This window comes from Vitis vinifera, chromosome 6 (assembly GCF_030704535.1).
Source record: "Vitis vinifera cultivar Pinot Noir 40024 chromosome 6, ASM3070453v1".
Taxonomy (NCBI): Eukaryota; Viridiplantae; Streptophyta; class Magnoliopsida; order Vitales; family Vitaceae; genus Vitis; species Vitis vinifera.
In genome coordinates, this window is record NC_081810.1 from 8507198 (window position 1) to 8526251 (window position 19054).

General features: G+C 35.5%; 2 protein-coding genes across 3 annotated transcripts; one reads left to right on the top strand and one right to left on the bottom strand.

Annotated features, from left to right (window-relative positions):
• The first annotated feature begins 396 nt into the window (after positions 1–396).
• LOC100241616 (uncharacterized) lies at positions 397–1945 on the top strand. Of its 2 annotated transcripts, none has more exons than XM_002270404.5 (4): positions 397–520; positions 1061–1189; positions 1289–1459; positions 1663–1945. In XM_002270404.5, the coding sequence occupies exons 1-4, from the start codon at positions 443–445 to the stop codon at positions 1762–1764; spliced, it is 480 nt and encodes a 159-aa protein (XP_002270440.2). In that variant the 5' UTR covers positions 397–442; the 3' UTR covers positions 1765–1945. The 2 variants fall into 2 exon arrangements, with proteins under 2 accessions (XP_002270440.2, XP_010650838.1); XM_010652536.3 differs by having other exon boundaries at positions 401–520; positions 1286–1459.
• Positions 1946–3244: 1299 nt separating this feature from the next.
• Positions 3245–9351, bottom strand: LOC100241658 (putative tRNA pseudouridine synthase). Its single transcript, XM_010652534.3, has 8 exons — positions 9071–9351; positions 8947–8982; positions 7653–7765; positions 7411–7559; positions 6651–6795; positions 5628–6086; positions 4237–4649; positions 3245–3677 (listed from the first exon to the last, which is right to left on the bottom strand). The coding sequence occupies exons 1-8, from the start codon at positions 9300–9302 to the stop codon at positions 3662–3664; spliced, it is 1563 nt and encodes a 520-aa protein (XP_010650836.1). The 5' UTR covers positions 9303–9351; the 3' UTR covers positions 3245–3661.
• Positions 9352–19054: the final 9703 nt, after the last annotated feature.

The following is a 19054-nucleotide window of genomic DNA, read 5'->3' on the forward strand; positions in this document are numbered from 1 at the left end:
TTATTCTATGACCAACCAAGCTATATATAGGTATTGTTTGAAGGCAATGTACCATATAATTCCACCATTAGAATCAATCTTTCCCTAAACCTCCTGTATATATTTGTTTTGGGAGGAAATCATATCTCAAAAATGAAAACCGAAATCAAGCTTTTAAGCTTACATCTTATTAAACATAACCCCATCATTGTATAAGTTGTTAAACTCCATATCCTTGAAGAAAGACAACCAGGTTTGTTAATGCTAAAATTAATTAAGATGTAATATTTGTAGTTTCTCCTTTTAATTTGTTACTTTAATTTTTTGCTTAGAAAGGTGATTATGGGAATGGAAGGGGTAGCTTGGTAAATGAAGAACAGCTAATATGATGTTGAGCTGATCCTTAGTTCTCATCTCCATTTTTATATAAAGAGCTAGTCAGCACCAAAGTTGGGAGAGAGTGATGATTTCTAGGGAGCAAAAGAGAGCTGCCATGTTCAAGAAGCTGGAACTCCTTCGTTCTATCACCAACTCCCATGCAGTAATTCCCTAAATTTCTGAAACTTCAATCTCTTTTCTTTGGCTTTCCTAGTTTCCTGGTCACCGATACAAGCCTCTTGGATAATTGTTTGAAACAAAGCTCGGAACCCCATTTTGTCCCCTCTTTTCTTAATCGTTAAAGTTTCTTCCATCCTTTCTCTTGCTGGAGCCCTTGATTTCTCATCTCTCTCACTTTCAAGGCCTATCTTTCTTGAACATTGTCATACTCATTTCTCATCTTGATTTTAATCTTCTGATTACATATATCTATGCAACATATATATGATTTTAAATCTCTATGATTTATCTTGAATTCTCTATCATATTTCTATTTTCTGATTCTGCAAGGGAATTGAGGGATGATGAGTTTATCAATATGCAAGACAGTTTTATAATACAAAAGGGCTTACAATTAATCATTAGAACAAGTAGCAGTTTTCTTGAAGCATGCATAGAATATAGGCTCCAGTTCCCTTGGATGTTCTCCTACCCAGGTTCTAATATATTGCCTCTCTTTGTGTGGCTTTATTTGTCTTTGCAGCACAGCAAAACCTCAATTCTATTGGATGCATCAAAGTACATAGAAGAACTGAAGCAAAAGGTCGAAAGACTGAATCAAGAAGTTGCCGTGGCACAAAACTCCAGTGATGAACAAATTCCAATGCCTGTGGTTGGTTTCTAATTCTGCTGATTGCATGGGGGTTTTATTTCTGATTTCTCACTAAACGGAATTGATTATTACATGGGTTTTCCGTATGTGTTTCAGCAGGTTAGAGTGGAAGCTAAAGAAAAGGGTTATCTGATTAATGTACTCACAGAGAGTAGCTGCCCAGGTCTGCTTGTTTTCATATTAGAAGCCTTTGAGGAACTAGGCCTTGAAGTGCTCCAAGCTAGGGTTTCTTGTTCAAGCAGTTTCCATCTAGAAGCAGTTGGAGGAAAAGTAAGAGATCAAAATCTTTTTGTCTGTTTCTCACTTTCACCTTTACACAACATCAATATACTTTCTTGCTCTCCATAAAGATTTACACATGGCGGGCACATCTGCATATAAAAGCAGCCCACATATGTTTGGTGGGTCTGAGTGTATATATACATATTACCCAGGTTGAGCTCTCAACAATCCAAATTTCATTAATTCTGCAGGAAAATACTCAAGGACAAGTTGAACATGTAGATGCTCAGGTCGTGAAACAAGCAGTTTTACGAGCTATCGAGAACTGGAACGAAAGCAGCGAGCAAGAATGATCAAACTGATCCTTTAGCTTGAATTGGTTCCTTTCTTGCTTTCTTTCCTTTTTTTTTTTTCTTTTTTCTTTTCTTTTTTCCCTAGATTTTCGTTTCCTTTTGCCATTTTGTAGGTGGGTTGATAAAGTTGTCTAGAGAAGGAAAATTTTACTATTATACATATATCTATTTTACATGTGAATCAATGATTGCAAAATGCTCCAAACACTAGACATTCATTACTAGGTTAACATGTGAGTGAATCTGTTTTCATGCTTGCAAGCAGAAAAAATGACAGAGAACCCTAACTCCTTTACATGTGATCACTCCATACCTTTTTTCTGATAGTTTAATTTAGTAATTCAGTAATAGCCTCACAATCAGATTTGTAATACAAATAATAATCAAGTAAATTGGAACATTAAGGATTCAAAAGAGGAGGTTAATTCCAGTTGAAATATAAATATATATATATATATAACCACTATGGCTGTTGTATGTCCAAAATACAATGATGCCACCAAATCTCAATGAAAGCACAGGAAGACCGTCTTTGGAGCCCTGCAGGAATGCATTCAGCTCTTGCTTTCCTAACAAACTAGGAGGAAAACATACATAAAAGATGCCCGAAATCGAGAAATGATGATGGATCGATGACGAAAAAAATTGAGAGTGAAGAAAATTTCAGTATTTGTTTCCTTAACTGGAGAGGCAGTCCTTCTATACAAACATGGACAATGATTCGAAATGGAGAGAGAGAGATTCTGACTGCATGACATGAAGCATGGCTAGGGTAGGGAGGACTCTTTTTCTCAAGAGAATGAAAATGGGGTGGAACTGAAATGCAATGATCACTGTTATATTTCTATGATGGGGGAGATTTAGGACACAGTCCATGCTGATTCTTCAATGGTACTAAAATGGGTTGTCTTCTTTTTTATTGAATGTGTTTGGGATGGGTAAAAAAATGAAAGCAAATTCTATTACCAGATAGGACAGTGGGGGCAAGAGTCTGTATATGCTGCTTCTTCCTTCAATACAATGGTGGTAGGGTCCGTAAGACTTTTATCATTGACAAGCCTGGTAGATCCTCCCTGCTATGAAGCAGTGAAAGATGGTAGGTCCATTTAAGTTTCAGAATCACTTGATAAATGTCAGGTATTTCAGGGAATGCCAAAGTTTGAAGGATGTGGGTAACACCAGAGTTGATGGCATCAGCTCAAAGCCTCAAACCTTTTCCATATGCGCCTGGCCTTTTGTCTCAAAATTCAGGTTGAGTTTTGGAGGGTAGTTCACAGTCCCCAGTTCCCACCACCAAAGTCCTCCAAAACCAAGGAATACAGGTTATTATTATGTCCGGGACTATGGAGAGCCAGCACATCTTCACATTGAGCAGCACCCAAAGCCCCTCAAGGCACAAAAAACACCATCTAGATCATACTCCCCACGCCCTGAAAACCTTGTAGTCACAGCAAAAAGGAGAGGGGAGAAGCACGAGAAATTGTGAAAAGATGCTTTATCAAACTCAATTTTCTGTAATCTATCAAAGTTGTAGACATGGTACAAGCTAGTTCAAAACATCAACAGGTTTTCACCCTAAGCACATAAGGGATTTCTAGCTCTAGGCAAAATTACCCTAAGATGAAGAGAACATGTGGTAGAAACTAGCAAGTGCCAAGCTGTGAAAGTCTGTGACTTCTTGCTGAACATTGTGCTGAATGCTGGTCGGCCCTGATTTTCAGTGAAATTCCATCACATCCTCTTTTGATGTTTTCTTTTGTCGAAAAGCTTCCAAGGGAACAATTTGCCATGTGAACCCCCATAATATACCTTGATATCCAATCTTTCATCTTGTGATCAAATCCAAACAAGCATCAACCAGCTCAATATTGTACAAGTCAGCAGGTAGCAGGGAGGCTCAATTACAGCAGTCCCTGTCACATGGAACACAGAACATGGTATCATATATTGGGTCATAAAAACAAAACAAGTGTATACTGCATTTTTTAGGTAAGTACCAAGTTTATACCGTATGTAAAAGAAAAGAGTTTCATTATGTTTTCTTCTTTCTTTTTTCCTTTTTTATAGTTTATTTGTTCATATTGTGCCTTGTCTACTTTCATTCAAAAAGAATGTTAACACTTCATGCATTTTATACAATGTCACTTCCAAAAGTAATTAAATAGCACAGGGTTTTGTCTGTGGCTCTTTAGTTCCCAACCAAGAGGCAACACATCATGTATGGAGAGGATTTCCATCATTTTGCAGAACAATCAGGGTGATTTCCAGGGTTCTGTTGTCCTTTTCTTTCTGGCAGAATGACAGAAGCACCCTTCAAGACCATGATGTGGTGTTTGGGATTTGGAACAGAAAGAAACATCAGGGTGCTAACCAGAGAGAAGCCTCTAGTAAATAAAAAACAAATAACACCATAATTTGAGATACCAATAGCATAGTCAATATTAGAAAGGAAAATTTTACCTTGTTACTCACATGGACATAACCTTGGTTCTACTCCGGAAATTTTCCTTCCACAGTTTCCAAGCAGTCCTGACATCATCCAACTCAGCTTCTGGAATGCTTGACAGAGTTAGGTTCTCAAGCCAGTCGTGCCAAGGAGACTTTGAAGGGTCCAAAAATTTTGAAACTTGAGGCAAAATTACAGATGTGTAGAATTCATCAACAGACTTGAGAATTTCCTCAGATTCCATCAATGTAAGCATTTCAGGCCTTTTTACATTGCCAGGTTTTTTCCTCACTGAGAAACTGTTACCCCTCAAAATTAGAACTTCAGAAGGGGCAAGGGGCAGGACAATCCGTGAGAACTTGGTCAATGACAATGTCAAAATATCTCTTGGGAGTAATTCCCGTTTTACTGCTATTGCAGTCCCAACCATTTTGCGGATCTGGACAAATGTGATGCATTAAATGTTGAGAAATTGGCAAAACAAAGTAGAAGCTAGCTCTCTAACCCCCGAAAGAAAAAATAATAATGAAAATGTTCAATTGACCTAATCTTAAGAACTTCAAGAATATTTGCCAATTCTTATCGGACATTTGGATACCACCTAGGTTAAAGAAATCATTCACCACAGGATTGTTACAAGTTTATAACCCTCCAATTTTGAACATTTTAACTCCAAATGGATCACAACCTAGGAACTTAAATTGTGTTATTTTAAACGAAGTGATGGTATATTTCAGACATGAAACAGAAATTTAACATAATATCTGTATTAAAAGGATGTTAGAAAGCAACTTCAAGGAAAAATGACCATGAAAGGTCACTGGATCGACTAGTTTAGTGACCTATTTCTGATATCTACAATAAAAGTGAAAATAAAGTGCATGAGCATGCATTTTCTATGTCCAACCTCTAAATGGAACATTTCACCAGCTCAACTCCACCTAAGACAGATGGTACCAGCTTTAACTTGGGCTCTATTTGGATCATAGAAAGTATGAACGAAAGTAGGAAGGAAAGAAAATAAGGGGTTACATAGTTTTTCTCTATCATACTTCCCCAAGTTTGAATTCAATAATTTTTTTCTACAATGCTTCTCCCCTATTATTCCTTTTCTTCATAGAGAATAAAGAATTCAAAAATATATAAATTTTTTTAAAACTTCTCATTATATTTCATTTACCTTTATATTTTTCTTTCCATAGTACTTTCGATAATCCAAATGGAGCCTTAGACATCATTTCAGCAGTGATCTCATGAAGATAGTGAAAATGTTATTAAAGGTCCTCTGCACCAGACACGTTACAGTTAATATTTCCAGGAGTTGCACCAGGCAATAGATATTCATTCCATCAACATTACTAAATAGGGAATATAAAATGGAAAAAAATTTCCTGTGAACATATTTAAAGATACTTACTTGATGCAACATGAAAGACTCTCCACAAATGGAAAGCTCAACGTAATCTAATCCAAGAAATTTCTCCAGCTTTCCACAAGAACAGTTAAAAATCTTTCTGAAGTGGGAAGCACTAATTCTATCTCTCTCATCAGGTCCATGTAGCCATCTTGCACGAACAACTAATTTGGGACTTTGCTCCTTCAAACCCTTCTCATTATTATTGGAACTTCCAACTGGATGTTCAACAAAGCTGGTGGACTCTGATGAATTTTGATTCTCTCCCTCATCATAATCTGATGAAATCACTCCATTGATTCCAGAATTTTCTTCTCCATCACTTACCTCAAACTCAGAAGTTGATGCCTCACCAGATGATTTTGCTCTTCTGAACACTCCACCATTACCAGGAGATTGCTTTGCAGGAAACTGTTTCCTGTACTTAGACCGTATTGTGTAGTTTTGGAAAGGATGTTCTCCCTGCAAAGACCATCAACAAACACAACATGGGTGGATGAGTAACCTCTAGCAACAATCTCTATATATGTCATTTTTATGCCATATATGGACCATAAACTATGCTTCAGAAACGAAAATGACATCAACATGAAATAATAAGGTGGGCAGTACCCACCTTTCTGGAGGCCTTTATTAGAGGCCATAAGTTCTTCATAATCAATAATATCCCCACATTAGTAATTCGTCATAACAATTATCACCATGTAAAAGTGTGGAACAGCAGATCCTGGAATCATACAGGAACTAGACCAATAAACTAGTAACCAGCCTGCCAGCCAGCCAGCCAGCTGCTGAAGTGCAGTAAGTGCACCTCTCTGCATACATCTTAAAGGGCCAATGAAGTCATGTGCCAGCCATGTGGCAGTCATGTCCCATCCATGTGCTAATCATGTGTGAGTCATGTGCCAGCAGGTCATGCAAGAGTTACCTTGAAAGAAAAGGAACTTGATTAGGTTCCAATAGGAACCGTTTTCAACCGTTCCCCAAAAGGAGAAATTTACATAAAATTAAAAAGAAAACTCCCACCTCAAAAGTATTCAATATGTCGTTGAACTCTGCTATATGATGATCAATTTCTGAAGCACTGGAGTTACTTTTAATTCCAATAATTTCAGCTGGGAGGAGGTAAGAATACCTCCGAAGATCACATTCCCTTCTAGCATCAAAGCTCCTGAAAACAGTTGACCGATGTAGAAGGTTAGAAAACTGAATCAGTAAGCAGAAAAGCAAATATAAATAAACTTCTTTCTTATGGATATATTGATTGAAGACAATGAGTTATACTCCAGATGGGGACATGAGTTTCCTGTAACAATAATGAAAATGTCAATTAATAGACTCCACATAGAAGAATGATAGTGATTCTGATAAGTTTGGTCTTGACCAATATTTCTGACACATTGATACATTGAAACATGTTCCTGAGTTTTGAGGTATTTTCTTTAAGATGCATGACATTCCAAATATCCATTACAATTACTTTTTTTGATAGGTCAAATATTCCATTACAATTACCAGCTGTTCTTCATCTTTTAAACTACTTTACAAATTGGAGTTGTTGTGGTTCTTTGTGTCTATTACTTCCCATTATGTTTTTAACTCTACCATATTAAGAATCATGTCACAGCATGTTTTTTGATAATAACATTAATTATATGACTTATAGATACCATAAAGTCCTAGATGCATGTTATTGGTTCATCATCAAACTACAAGAACCTTCTTTTTATGCAGAAAAGTTCATGAGATTTTGAATTATGGAGAAAACGAAAACCTGAGATCTCACCTTTGTGATGGTAAAATGCTGAAAACTTTGATATTGTTAGGAAGATGAAAGTTAACATAATTCGCAAGTGCAATGCCATTAGGATCTTCCTTCCATGCATTTGCTGGTATTTCCATTTTTAAGGATATCATGGTTGCCAATGAGTGAACCTGGAATATTTTCCCATGATCAACTTATCCTACAAATCAAAAAGTAGAGCAAGCACAATATCAAATTAACATGGATGACTATAAGCAACTTACTCCTTTATCAGTTCGGCTACTTCTGTCCCACCCAATTTTGTGTAGATTCCCATAATTACTATCACGAATTCCCCCGGCCTTAAACACAGCAGTTTCCAATTCTCCTTCAATAGCTACATTTTCAAAATTGTAGTACCTTAGTGAAATCCCATCCATGCTAGCTAGGATGATGAAGGGGCCCATGTATTCAATGTATTGCACAGGAATCATCATTCAAACTTCTAAACAGTTGTTTCTTTAAACTTAACAGAGTAAAAGATAAGTGATACTATATAGGGCCTTTAATATGGAGATCCAGATTAGTGGGAAAATATATATTGCATAAGGTCAGACCTACTGTTCCATAAAACAAAAAGAATACAGCAAAATGCTAGTCTGTTGTGCACTCCCAAATTTAAAGTTTTACTATGACCTTATTAATAACATCTGCAAGCTCAAGACACCAAAGGTTAGCATAACAGTAGATTACATACTGCAAAGCCAATATGATATGGGTGGGACGCCCATGTATGCATGCCCAAAAAAATGAAAGCAGACTAATGCCATAACTTAAATATTAATGGAATATACTCCACTTGGTCTCTTCCATATTAAACATTATGAACTGATAAAACACCTCACTATAGTGCCAAAAGCACATAAAAACAATTGCAGGCACAAGAAACATAGATTAGAACAAATTGTGCTAATTTGCAAAGGAAACTATTCAACCTTACATGAAACTCTTTTTAACAAATGCGGCAAGAAAAAGGAGTAATGGCCTTTACCTTCTGCTTGGTCACTGAGAAGGATAATTTTTTTCTTTCAAAGGACTATAAATGCCCCATTTGATTCATGAGGAAGTGTGGAGCATGAAATGTGAATAATAATTTTGAACCTTGGATTGGGGGAATAAACCTCCACAAATGAGCCTAAATTCGATCATTTAGCTTAGTTTAGGTGAGTTTTCCCACATATTAGAAACCAATACAAAAAAAAAAAAAATGCAACAATTCATTTCTCTCTTCTTTGTTTTTTCCTTCCGTTTTCTGAGCAGTCAAGCAGAGGGCTCAAAAAAAAAAAAAAAAAAAAACTCATCTACGCCAGGCGTGAAGTTTTTGAACCATTACATAATCATTAAATCTATACCAATGAATAAAATATGTGGTAAGAAGATTTCCTTAGAAAATTTTGATTCTACGTTTTCATGAAATCTGACTTAGTTTTTGTCTATGACATATATGATATCCATACAACAAGTACTTTTTGGGAAACCAGATTTTCTAGGAACTAGAAAAAACGAAGAATATCTTACTTGATAAAGAGCTTTCATCTCGCTGCATTTGCAAACCTGAAAATAAAAATTAAACAAACAAATGAATAAAATGAAAAAAAAAAATAAAAATAAAGGAGAAGAAGAGCTTAATTTTCATTTTCACCTCTGTAATTGGTGCCGACATATCCGACCCGCATTACCACTTTCTTTTTCCGAAAAGATTCCCATTTCTGGACCGACTGGTCCGGATTGGACTCGGTGACAGTTGAAGATGAAGAAGATGAACAATGGAGCGACCACTGAGGGAGAATCCTAGGGTTTGAGAAACGAAGATTGGAAGTATGGTTCGAGATAATCCATGGGAAGAGCGGGAACCGCAGAGAAGAGACGACCATGTTCACCAGTGATACAAGAGGTGAACTGGGAGGGCTGATGGAGTATGGATCCCTAGACTTTTCTCTAGGCCCAATAGATCCTTAAGATGGGCTTGGAATATCTACAACAGTCGAGCCCAATCATATATCAGAAGGCACATTGGGTTGGGCCCGTTGGGTTTTGGGATCGTAATTTAGCTGCCCTAAATCCTAATTAACTTTTTATATAAAATAATAATAATAATAATAAATAAATAAATAAATAAATCGCTTTAAGGCTTGTTTGGATATTCCAAAGTTTAAAAAACCTATAAGGGAATAAAATCAAGGCAATCATTTAACTCGATAATTTTTTTATAATCTATTTCTTCTCTTTTCTTTTTAATATAAAAAAAATTAAAATTGTATAAATTTTAAATAAATTTTAGTGTAGTTGGTTTTTATTCGTATTCAAATATTCAACTAAGAAATTAAAAACCAAAAAGGAAATTTCAAATTTTTAAAATTTTGAAAAGTGTTATCTTAATTTCATAATAAGATTAAGAGATATTGACATGTTAGATTCAATTGTCTTTGATGTTAAGATCAAGGATTTTTCAACCATTTCTAGGTCTCAAACCTTTAAACAATTTGTTTAATTTTCTTCTCCTCGAACCAAAGTTACATCACATTCATTAAGATTTAAAAACCAAATTATAGAGGTTGTCAACCTCACACCAAGTTCTAAAAAATCACGGTATTAGCAAAAAGATCTTAATAAACTATTATGGATATTAATAAATAATTTTTTTAGTCAAAATCTAAGAAAGATTGCCAAGAAAATATTTTTTGATCATTTTCATTATCCTTTTGGTGATCTCTTAAAAATAAGAGATTTTTATGAATTTATCCTTGTTAACACCTGATTAATCAAAATTAAGCATATTCCAAATAAATTTGATAATCCTGAGTTTGCATACTCTACTTATTATATCTTCAAGATCCTCATGATTACATAGTGGGAATCAAAATAAGGGGCAACTGGATGCATATTCCTTGATTACAAATGTGTGTCTTAAACAATTTGTAATTAATCTTAAGTCTGACCTCATTAGCAACATAGAGGACTTTTTTTATTTTTTCATAATACTTGGTTGAGACTAATTCTTCTTGGATGCAATTTAAAAAGCTGCACTTGAATCTATTAAAGCAATAGTCTTAATGATAAATTCATTGTTAATCACAATTATTAAGGAAACATTCAATTTTTGAAAAATGACCTTATTTACACCGTTAAGGTATGAATCTGAAAATTCTTTACTAACCTTAGAGGATTTTAAAATTTCTTTATTTTTATTATTTAAAATTTTATTTATTTGTTCTTGGATGTCATAATCCTATATTGGTGTATTGTTTTAATTTTTGAACTTCTAATTTATATTATCTTTTTTTTTTTTCCTAAAGATCTTTAATAGTTACTTCTTTAGAAGTCTTATGGTTAAATCTGGTTAAAATTTCATCAAAGGTATAGGAATTTATAATTTTGTTATTTTTTGGTTTATAAAAAAAATTTCTTAATAATTTCATATAGTTCTAATTTTACTAAAGACTCTTCTTCTTTATTAAGTAATTCTAAGATTAATTCTTGCTCCTTGGTAATAATATTTATAATCTTGGGTTAGTAATCACAATTGCCTTTAATACATTTTTCTTGATTACTATATATTTGACTTAGGTTTTTTTTAGTATCTTGAAGTTGGTTAATAACTTCTTGATCGTCTGATTTAATCATGGATCCCAATTCTAAAGTGTTTAACATTAAATCACATAACATATCTTTTAACTTATATGAAATATTCAAGTTGTTGATTTTCCTTTTTATCTTACAATCATTTTTAATATGCCCCACTTTTCCAAACTTAAAGTAAATTGGATTTGAATGTGTAGGAGTTTTTATTTTCTTACGAACTTACATTATGTCTAAATCTTTTATTTTCATTTTATCTTCATTTTTCATATCTTCAATTTTATTACAATAAAAGTTTTCTTTATTTGGTTTTTTTACTATTTGACTTGTCTTATGTTGCTTATATAAAGGTTTAGTTTCCTTTTGACTAAATCCAAACGACTACAAAATATTTCAAACTCATTTTTATAAATGTTTTGTGTAAATTTCATTTTTTTGCTTAAGATTATAATCATAGCCTTTTACGGTAATGATACTTGTAATTTCTCTATATGTTAATTTATGATAAAGAATTTGATTCCTATTCTTAATCCTAATATTTTTTTCGAAAAGTCAAGGTAATCCTGAGATAAAATTTTCTTTCCAAAACGATTGATTATAATTTGATCTCAACATGGTCTTGGTTAAAAACGTATCTTCATATCACCTTGTAGACCTTTTTTTTTTTTCCTGCCACCTTTGAGGAGCACCAGAGGAGAAGTTGGACAACACTTCATTTTGGAGAAGTGAGGGACGACTTCCATGCTCAGCTACATGAGACGCATGGCCAAGGACACCACCACCTTGCCATGGTGGTGGTTGAGATTGAGACTTTTTTTTTTTTTTTTTTTTCTGAACGACTTCAAAGGATGAACGAAGAACAGTAGAACGGGTGGGAGTTGATAAGGGATGAAAGTGATATTTGAAGGTTTGATAGAAAAGTAGGTGTGGACTCGCATTTTTCACGTGCGCTCCCATTCGATCGGCGAGACTCGCTTTTTATTTGTGAAAAATTGATTTTTGAAAAAAAGTTGGAGTCACCACCTATTTTATTTTTATTTTGAAGGGAAAATAAAACAAGAAAGAAAAACCCTAAAAAGTAACTCCATAGTTTTGGAAAAAGCATGTATTTGAAAAACCCAAGTCTAAGTCCGGGGATCAGGTTACTTATTGGGAAGGTACCTCTAGGAGGTAGCATCCCTCTAAGCCCTAAAAAGGTCTCTACTGACTAAGTTAAGGGAAGTGTGGCAATTAAATGGTTGATCATGGATACCTAAGTAGACTAGGTGATTTCAAATATTGCATGCCTAATAAGAAAACAAACCATGAGAGAGAATCGAAATGCGTACCTGAACGACTTTTCAAACGCTATCACAAGACATCAAAGTTAGTATAGAGATATAGCACGCAACATGCATTTTATCCAAGCAAGTCAAACATACATCTAAGCACCCAAGAATTAAATCAAAGCATGGACATAGCTCATGATAGCATGCATTTTCATAGAATTTTGGAATTAGAGGATAGAGAACGTACCTGGATAGCAAGTATATTTTATAAGATTCCTCGAAAAATGCTAGATTGGTTAGGGCAAGCATAGATTATATGAAATATCCATTATGTCTAATATACAGTTTCAAAGCCAAAATTGAGCTAAGACAAATTAAATGACTCCAAAAATAATAACAATTTCAAGTAAGGTATAAAACCATCAGCATGCGGTTAGAAAATGAAGCATCGTAAAACAATTTCTAAAAAAAATGGCTTAGAGTGGAATTTGATTACAAAAAATTTCAGGAAACAACTCCTACACACCTAGATTAACATACCGAAAGCCAAACACTCATTCAAAAGACAGATTATCGCAAAGGCACCTAAAGGTTCTACAAAGTCCAGATTAGATAAGGAAAAGTGACGTGCATAAATGAATTTTTAAAAAATAATAAATGATCCTATAAAATCATAAAAAAATCACACACATATTTCAAAATGTCTATATCACATAAAAAATAAATTCGGGGTCGAATAGTACTCAAAAATATTTTTAAAACTATAAATCTAATCAGATGTACAAACTCCAGCATGCGCAGTAGGCACAACTTTGAAAAATCATATCTCCCTCAAAAATGCATATTTTCTAATATTTTATGTGTCTAAAATCAATTTCAAGAAGCTTATAATTGAGAAAAAATATTGAATCAATTTTAAAAAGTCCTCTAGTATTTTATTTTTTCCAAAAGATCTTGGGTGTCCAAAACTATGTGAAAATGGAGTCCCCCTAAAGACTCATTTATATTTTCTATCTCAGAATGACTTTCTAACTCAAACAAAACCTCAAATTCAAGTTCAAGAAGTGAGGAAAGTCATAAAATTTCTGGAAATTTTTACAGATATCCTAAAGTTGTCAAAATGAATTTTCGAAGTTGAAGGGTCAGTGGTTTGATGAAAACTGGCAGCAAAGATTAAATTATTTAATACCTAAGATGGGTAGTTCTTTTCTTTTTAACAAACCGATTTTAGATCAAGAAATCTCAGTAGGAAGGGGTCTCAACAGGTATACTGATGTTATAGCTGCACCTGAGATGACAAAGTCTTGTGTATTTTGTAGGAAGATAATCATAAACAGGGTGCACAATGGGGAATTCACGTCAGAATGGTGGCTACTCCCTTACGTGCTGAAGCTGATGTACAATATAATTTCCCCACTAGCTGCCACCATCCCTACATATCTATCACTATCATTTGTCTACCAATCTGCTACTCTCTCTTTTAAGTGTACACCACTCTTATAAATCTCATGCACAACTTCCTCTTTGAGTGTATACACCCTCTCTCTCAAGCACAAATTAGAACACGAAACCAATTATAGAACAAAGTGATAATAACACTGAGTAAGGAGTTCTCAACAAACATACCGAGGAACGCTCTCTTCTGGCAAGGAGATCCCACTGGTTTGTCGTCTGAGATTTCTTCAACCGCCCTCTCCTTCTTCTCCACCGACAACTTCTCACTAGAAAGTCTTCTCTGAAAATCCAATTTTTCCGTCTCTCTCTCTCTCTGTTTTTTTTTTCTATCTGCCGAAAGTCCCCCCCAAAACCTATCTGTTAGAGCTTTTTTATAGCAGATAACAGTCCTTCTACGTGAGGAGTCTTCCTCTCTCCAAATTTTATCTTATGCACCGGAAAAACTCATTTTTTTTGAATTTCAAACAATACCAATCCACGCATATCACCTACAATCCATGCATATCATTTAAAGAGTTTTACCGTTTTCAAAAACTTCTCCAATGGTAGACTTCTTCCATAAAAATTTCAAATTATTAAATTAAATAAATAAATAAATAATAAAATAGATAATAAATAACTAAATAAATAAATCGGAGAATATAAAATGATAATAATAGTTAAATGAATAAATAACAAGATAATAAACAAATAAGTAAGAATACTAAATAACTAAATAACTAAAAATGATTGATAATAATGAAAATAAATTAAAATAAATGAATAAATAAAACCATAATAAATGATCAAATAAAAGTGTGTAGACCTTCTATTTTGTCTTCCTCGCACATGTCGTTTACAGCAATTCCTTGGTGGCCCATTAATACTCGTGTAGCCTATCTACTCTAAGCCACCTTGGGGACTATGGTTGAGGGATTTATCGAACTCTATTGCAACTCCTGGTAGTCCATTTAGACTTAGATACACTTAAGCACCACCCTAGGCCCACTTAGGCCCTTTAAGCCCATTAGGCACCATCCTAGGCCCATTTAGACACTTTAGGCTCATTTAGGTACACTTGGCCCATTAGGCATCGCCCTAGGTCCATTTAGACACCTTAGGTTCACTTAGTGCACCTTAGGCCCATTAGACATCACTTGGCCCATTAGGCATCACTTTAGGTTCACTTAGTGCACCTTAGGCCCATTAGACACACTTGGCCCATTAGGTACCGCCTTAGGCCCACTTAAACACTTTTCAAGGTTTAGTTTCACTTAGATTTGTTTTCTTGTTTTATTTATTTATTTATTTTATTGATTGCTTTTAAGATTAAGTGAGTTTTTGATATATTTATACTATTTCATCATTATTATTATTTGTATTTTTGTTTATTTATTTTATTTTATAATTGCATGAAATGAGTTCTTATTATTATTATTATTATTATTATTATTATTATTATTATTATTATTATCATTATTTACTTAATTATTTTGTTAATTTAATTTGTTTGTTTATTTTATAATTTTCTAAAACACCTTGGGATTCATTCATTAAGTCTAATTTTCTTTATATTTTTGTGGAGAAATTCACCAAAGGAATCATCACTGGAGAGAAAAGGGAAGGTTGAAAACATGTATTGGCAAAGATATGCATGTGTTGAAGGATAGATCCAAGGTGGTTGGAAGAGGAGAAGACGTATGGAAGGAAATGAACTGAGAAAGAAAGCAAGCATGCACCCATGCATGTGCTGATTGTGCTTCTGATGGAAGGAAATGAATGAAGAAAGAAAATTACCAAAGCTATTTTGGCATGGAAAAAGGAAAGGTTCAATGGGTATTTGGACGGAATGAAGACTATGTTCAGGAGGGAGAGTCCTAATGATGCTTGACTGACGTGGATGATTGAGGCTCTCCGGGCTGGTGAGTTGTCTTTCCATGTTGGTAGAGTCAACGGGACCATTGAGAAGGAAAGGATTCTCTGGAGGGAAAAGGCAGCTGCACCAAGAAAGAAAGAAGATATTTTTTTGCATTCAAGAAGAGAGGAAAAGGATCAGAGAAAAGGGGAGCTTTTCCGACGGTGTCTTCCATCACTGTGGAAGGGTAATTGAGAGAAGAGTTTTGGGAGAAGCTACAAGGAACGAGAAGTCTCCATTGCCGTAGTGAAGGAGATTTTTTCTACAAGCTATACAGAGAGTAGCTCTTGGAGAGAAGAAAGGCTAATTGAAAAGAGGAAGGTTCAAGTATCATTTTCATAAGTTTTGGTCTCTTTCACGTTCATGTTTTTTTGTTTAGGTTATCTGAATATTAACGGGTTTTCTATCTTGGTGTTTGGTGAGGATTTTCACTTGATTCATGCTTATTTTCTTACTGGTTTTGTGTCCTCTGCCTCTAGGATTTTATGTGAAATATTGGTGTTTATGTCTTGATTTGGTTTTAAAACTCATTAGAAAAACTGTTTTGACCCACTCTCGCATCCGAGCCCATTGATAAATACATGAAATGAGGCTTGGATGGGTTGATTTTGCTTCCTTTTATCCTTGCTCTGTTTTTTTTTTTTTTTGTTCATCCCCTGTTCTTGGCATCCATACGTATCTGGCATCAGATCTTCCATTTTCGTCTGAAGGGGAAGGGTATCACAAGAGATTGGTTCTCAGTCTTCGGATATTAAAATGGGAGAGTTTAAGGGAAAACAACATAAGATGTAATGACAGCATCAAAAGAGAAAGTAATTGTGAGGAGGGGTTTTCTTAAGATGGAGAGTTTGCTGCACTCAAGCTGTAATTGACTCGCGCGTGTCCTTGTACTACTGGATCCTCAAAATTTCTCCAAATAAGGGTGTCTCTATCAGTGCTTGGTATTGAGAAAGAGAGAAGACCAAGGCAATGTCACCATATTGATTTCTTTAACCTCCATGGAAAGTGTATACCAGACCAGGTAAGGATTGACAAAGCGGAGTTACATGAGATTGTCTGAATAACCTTCTGTAGATGGCTCTGCAGAGGATTTTATTTACCCTTCATGATGGCAGTATCGTCACTACTTCCTATAACCATACTCACGCTCCCATTATCACTCCATGCCATTACCTCTCTGCTATGCCCATAAAACCTATTCCTCATATTATCACTATTCCGCCACACCACAATACCCATGTCATCTCATATCCATGCATATTTGCCCTCACTCGTTCCCTCTCTTCACCACCATACTTGGTGATACCCATTGGCTGCCATACCTATGCCCATTTGTATGATCGCCTTTCTTTCTACACCACCATGCACCCATCTCATCTCTCTCTTTCGCTCATCATACCCACACTTCCATACTAACCATCATCTTCATGCCCCATGCATGCACCCATCAAACCCATTCCACATTACCACCTTTTCTCTCTCTTTAAACTCTTTCATACCCATTTCACCACTCTTTATTCGTCATACATCATCCAGCCATGTTCATCTATCCCAACCTCTCTGCTCGTCATGCACCTTCAAGACCAGTCCAACCAGTCCTAGTCTACCGTCATCAGTCTCCGCGTCTTCAGCGATAGCATCAAGGTTCCGTCAGAGATGAAGCAAAATGTGAAGATTGCAAATGGGTTTTTGAGCAAAACTTCACTCACGAACTGGTAGATGGACGACGCAGCTGATTTCTTCAGATTATTATTATGCAAAGTCATTCCTAACGGGATACGTGTCTGACATCATTCCGATATTTGCCATTGTCGTTGCTATCTACGCGAGTTTCAGCATGGCTGCCATGCATGGAATTGCAGTGGCAGCTTCGGGGATGCACAACACTATCGCCACCGGGCTTGCCATCGATGCGTAAGGCCCCATAAGTGACAATGTGGGTGCCTCACCACAGGCCACTCAGCAGCCTATTATTCCTCTGGAATCCATTGGACTGCCAGATGGTGGTGTCCCACCACAAGCCATGGGTCAGGCTGCTGACCTGCCACAATCCATAAGTCAAGCTATTGTCACACGCATCTCATTTGGCTGAAGTTTAAAACCATGCCAAGGTCTCTGTTGATTTGCTCTGGAATTAGGCATTGGCTCAAGAAACATGAGTAATGTCAGTATGGATGGTCAGAATTATATTGATTAAGTGGAAATTGTGGGTTATAATGCCAGTTTCAATCTGAGGAGCACCTAATACATGAACTCCATTGTACAGTGTTTGCATTCAGTTTCGGAATTATAGTCAGCTTTAATCCAATATCAGCATTTTGGAAGAAGCAAATATTTGAACCATTCCTCTCATGTGTTGACTTGCTTATCATGTGGTTTATTTGGCAAGCTTGGTAGGAATGTCAAACCCGCGGTGTGCCCATGCAGATTTCCTTTGGTTTAATTAGCAAGACGAAGCTAAATGCAAAGATTATAGGTTGTTTTGTCTGCCACCGCAGGTTGTTGGGTGTCTATCTATGTCTTTGCTTTTCCCATCTTCAAGTTTACTGGATAGACTAATCAAATTTCTAAAACTATGCACAGTTTGGTATTTGGTAGAAATTCCACGTGTTTGGAATAGGCTCTTACTCCACTATAGCCTTCCGTCTTTTCATTGTGCATCTGAAGACTTTTATGACAGTCACATGGCAATGCCGAATCAATGAACTTGCTGATCTGGTGGGAATTAATCTTGTTTCGAAAGACAGTAATGTCAGATACCACTTTTGTACACTCTTTCTCAGTGGCTTAGACAACCCGGTTTTCATGAAAATCTCGATACCGTGAAGGATTCTTTTGGTGTGGAGCCTAGCATCATTGGTGTAGGTCCAGCTATTGCAATCCAAATTACTGCAAGAAATGCTGGTCTCGAGGTTGCTGACATTGACCCATTCGAAATAAATTGGACGCTCGATGCATTTCAATACTTGAGATGAAGTACTACGGAAGAGACCACCGGTATGGTATGGTTCCCCTGTGCTTAACCGAGACTATGAAAAGCCAATCCCAAGGGAGATAGAATCAGAAATTTCAGATTCAGAGGTGTGGTTCAGTGATCCGCTCAAGACCCCAAGCTTAAGATCTCACTCTTGCCTAATTTTGACTTACAGGCTCACCTTCTTATACCCCTCTTCAAAACTCGCAAGTCTTTATACCCATCATCATGCACATCTTTAAAAATTGATTTTCAAAATAAAAATCTTGTTTTGATTTCATAGTTTATTATCCTTAGAATTTTTAGGTCTCGAAAATCCTATTTTTCAATAAAATTTGTTGTCAATCTCTTCGGCATGCAATTTTCATAACTTTCATGATTTTAAAATGTTTTAAAATAAGCAAAGAATAAATTCCGTAATTCTGAATAATGGAATTTATGGAATTAATTCATGCT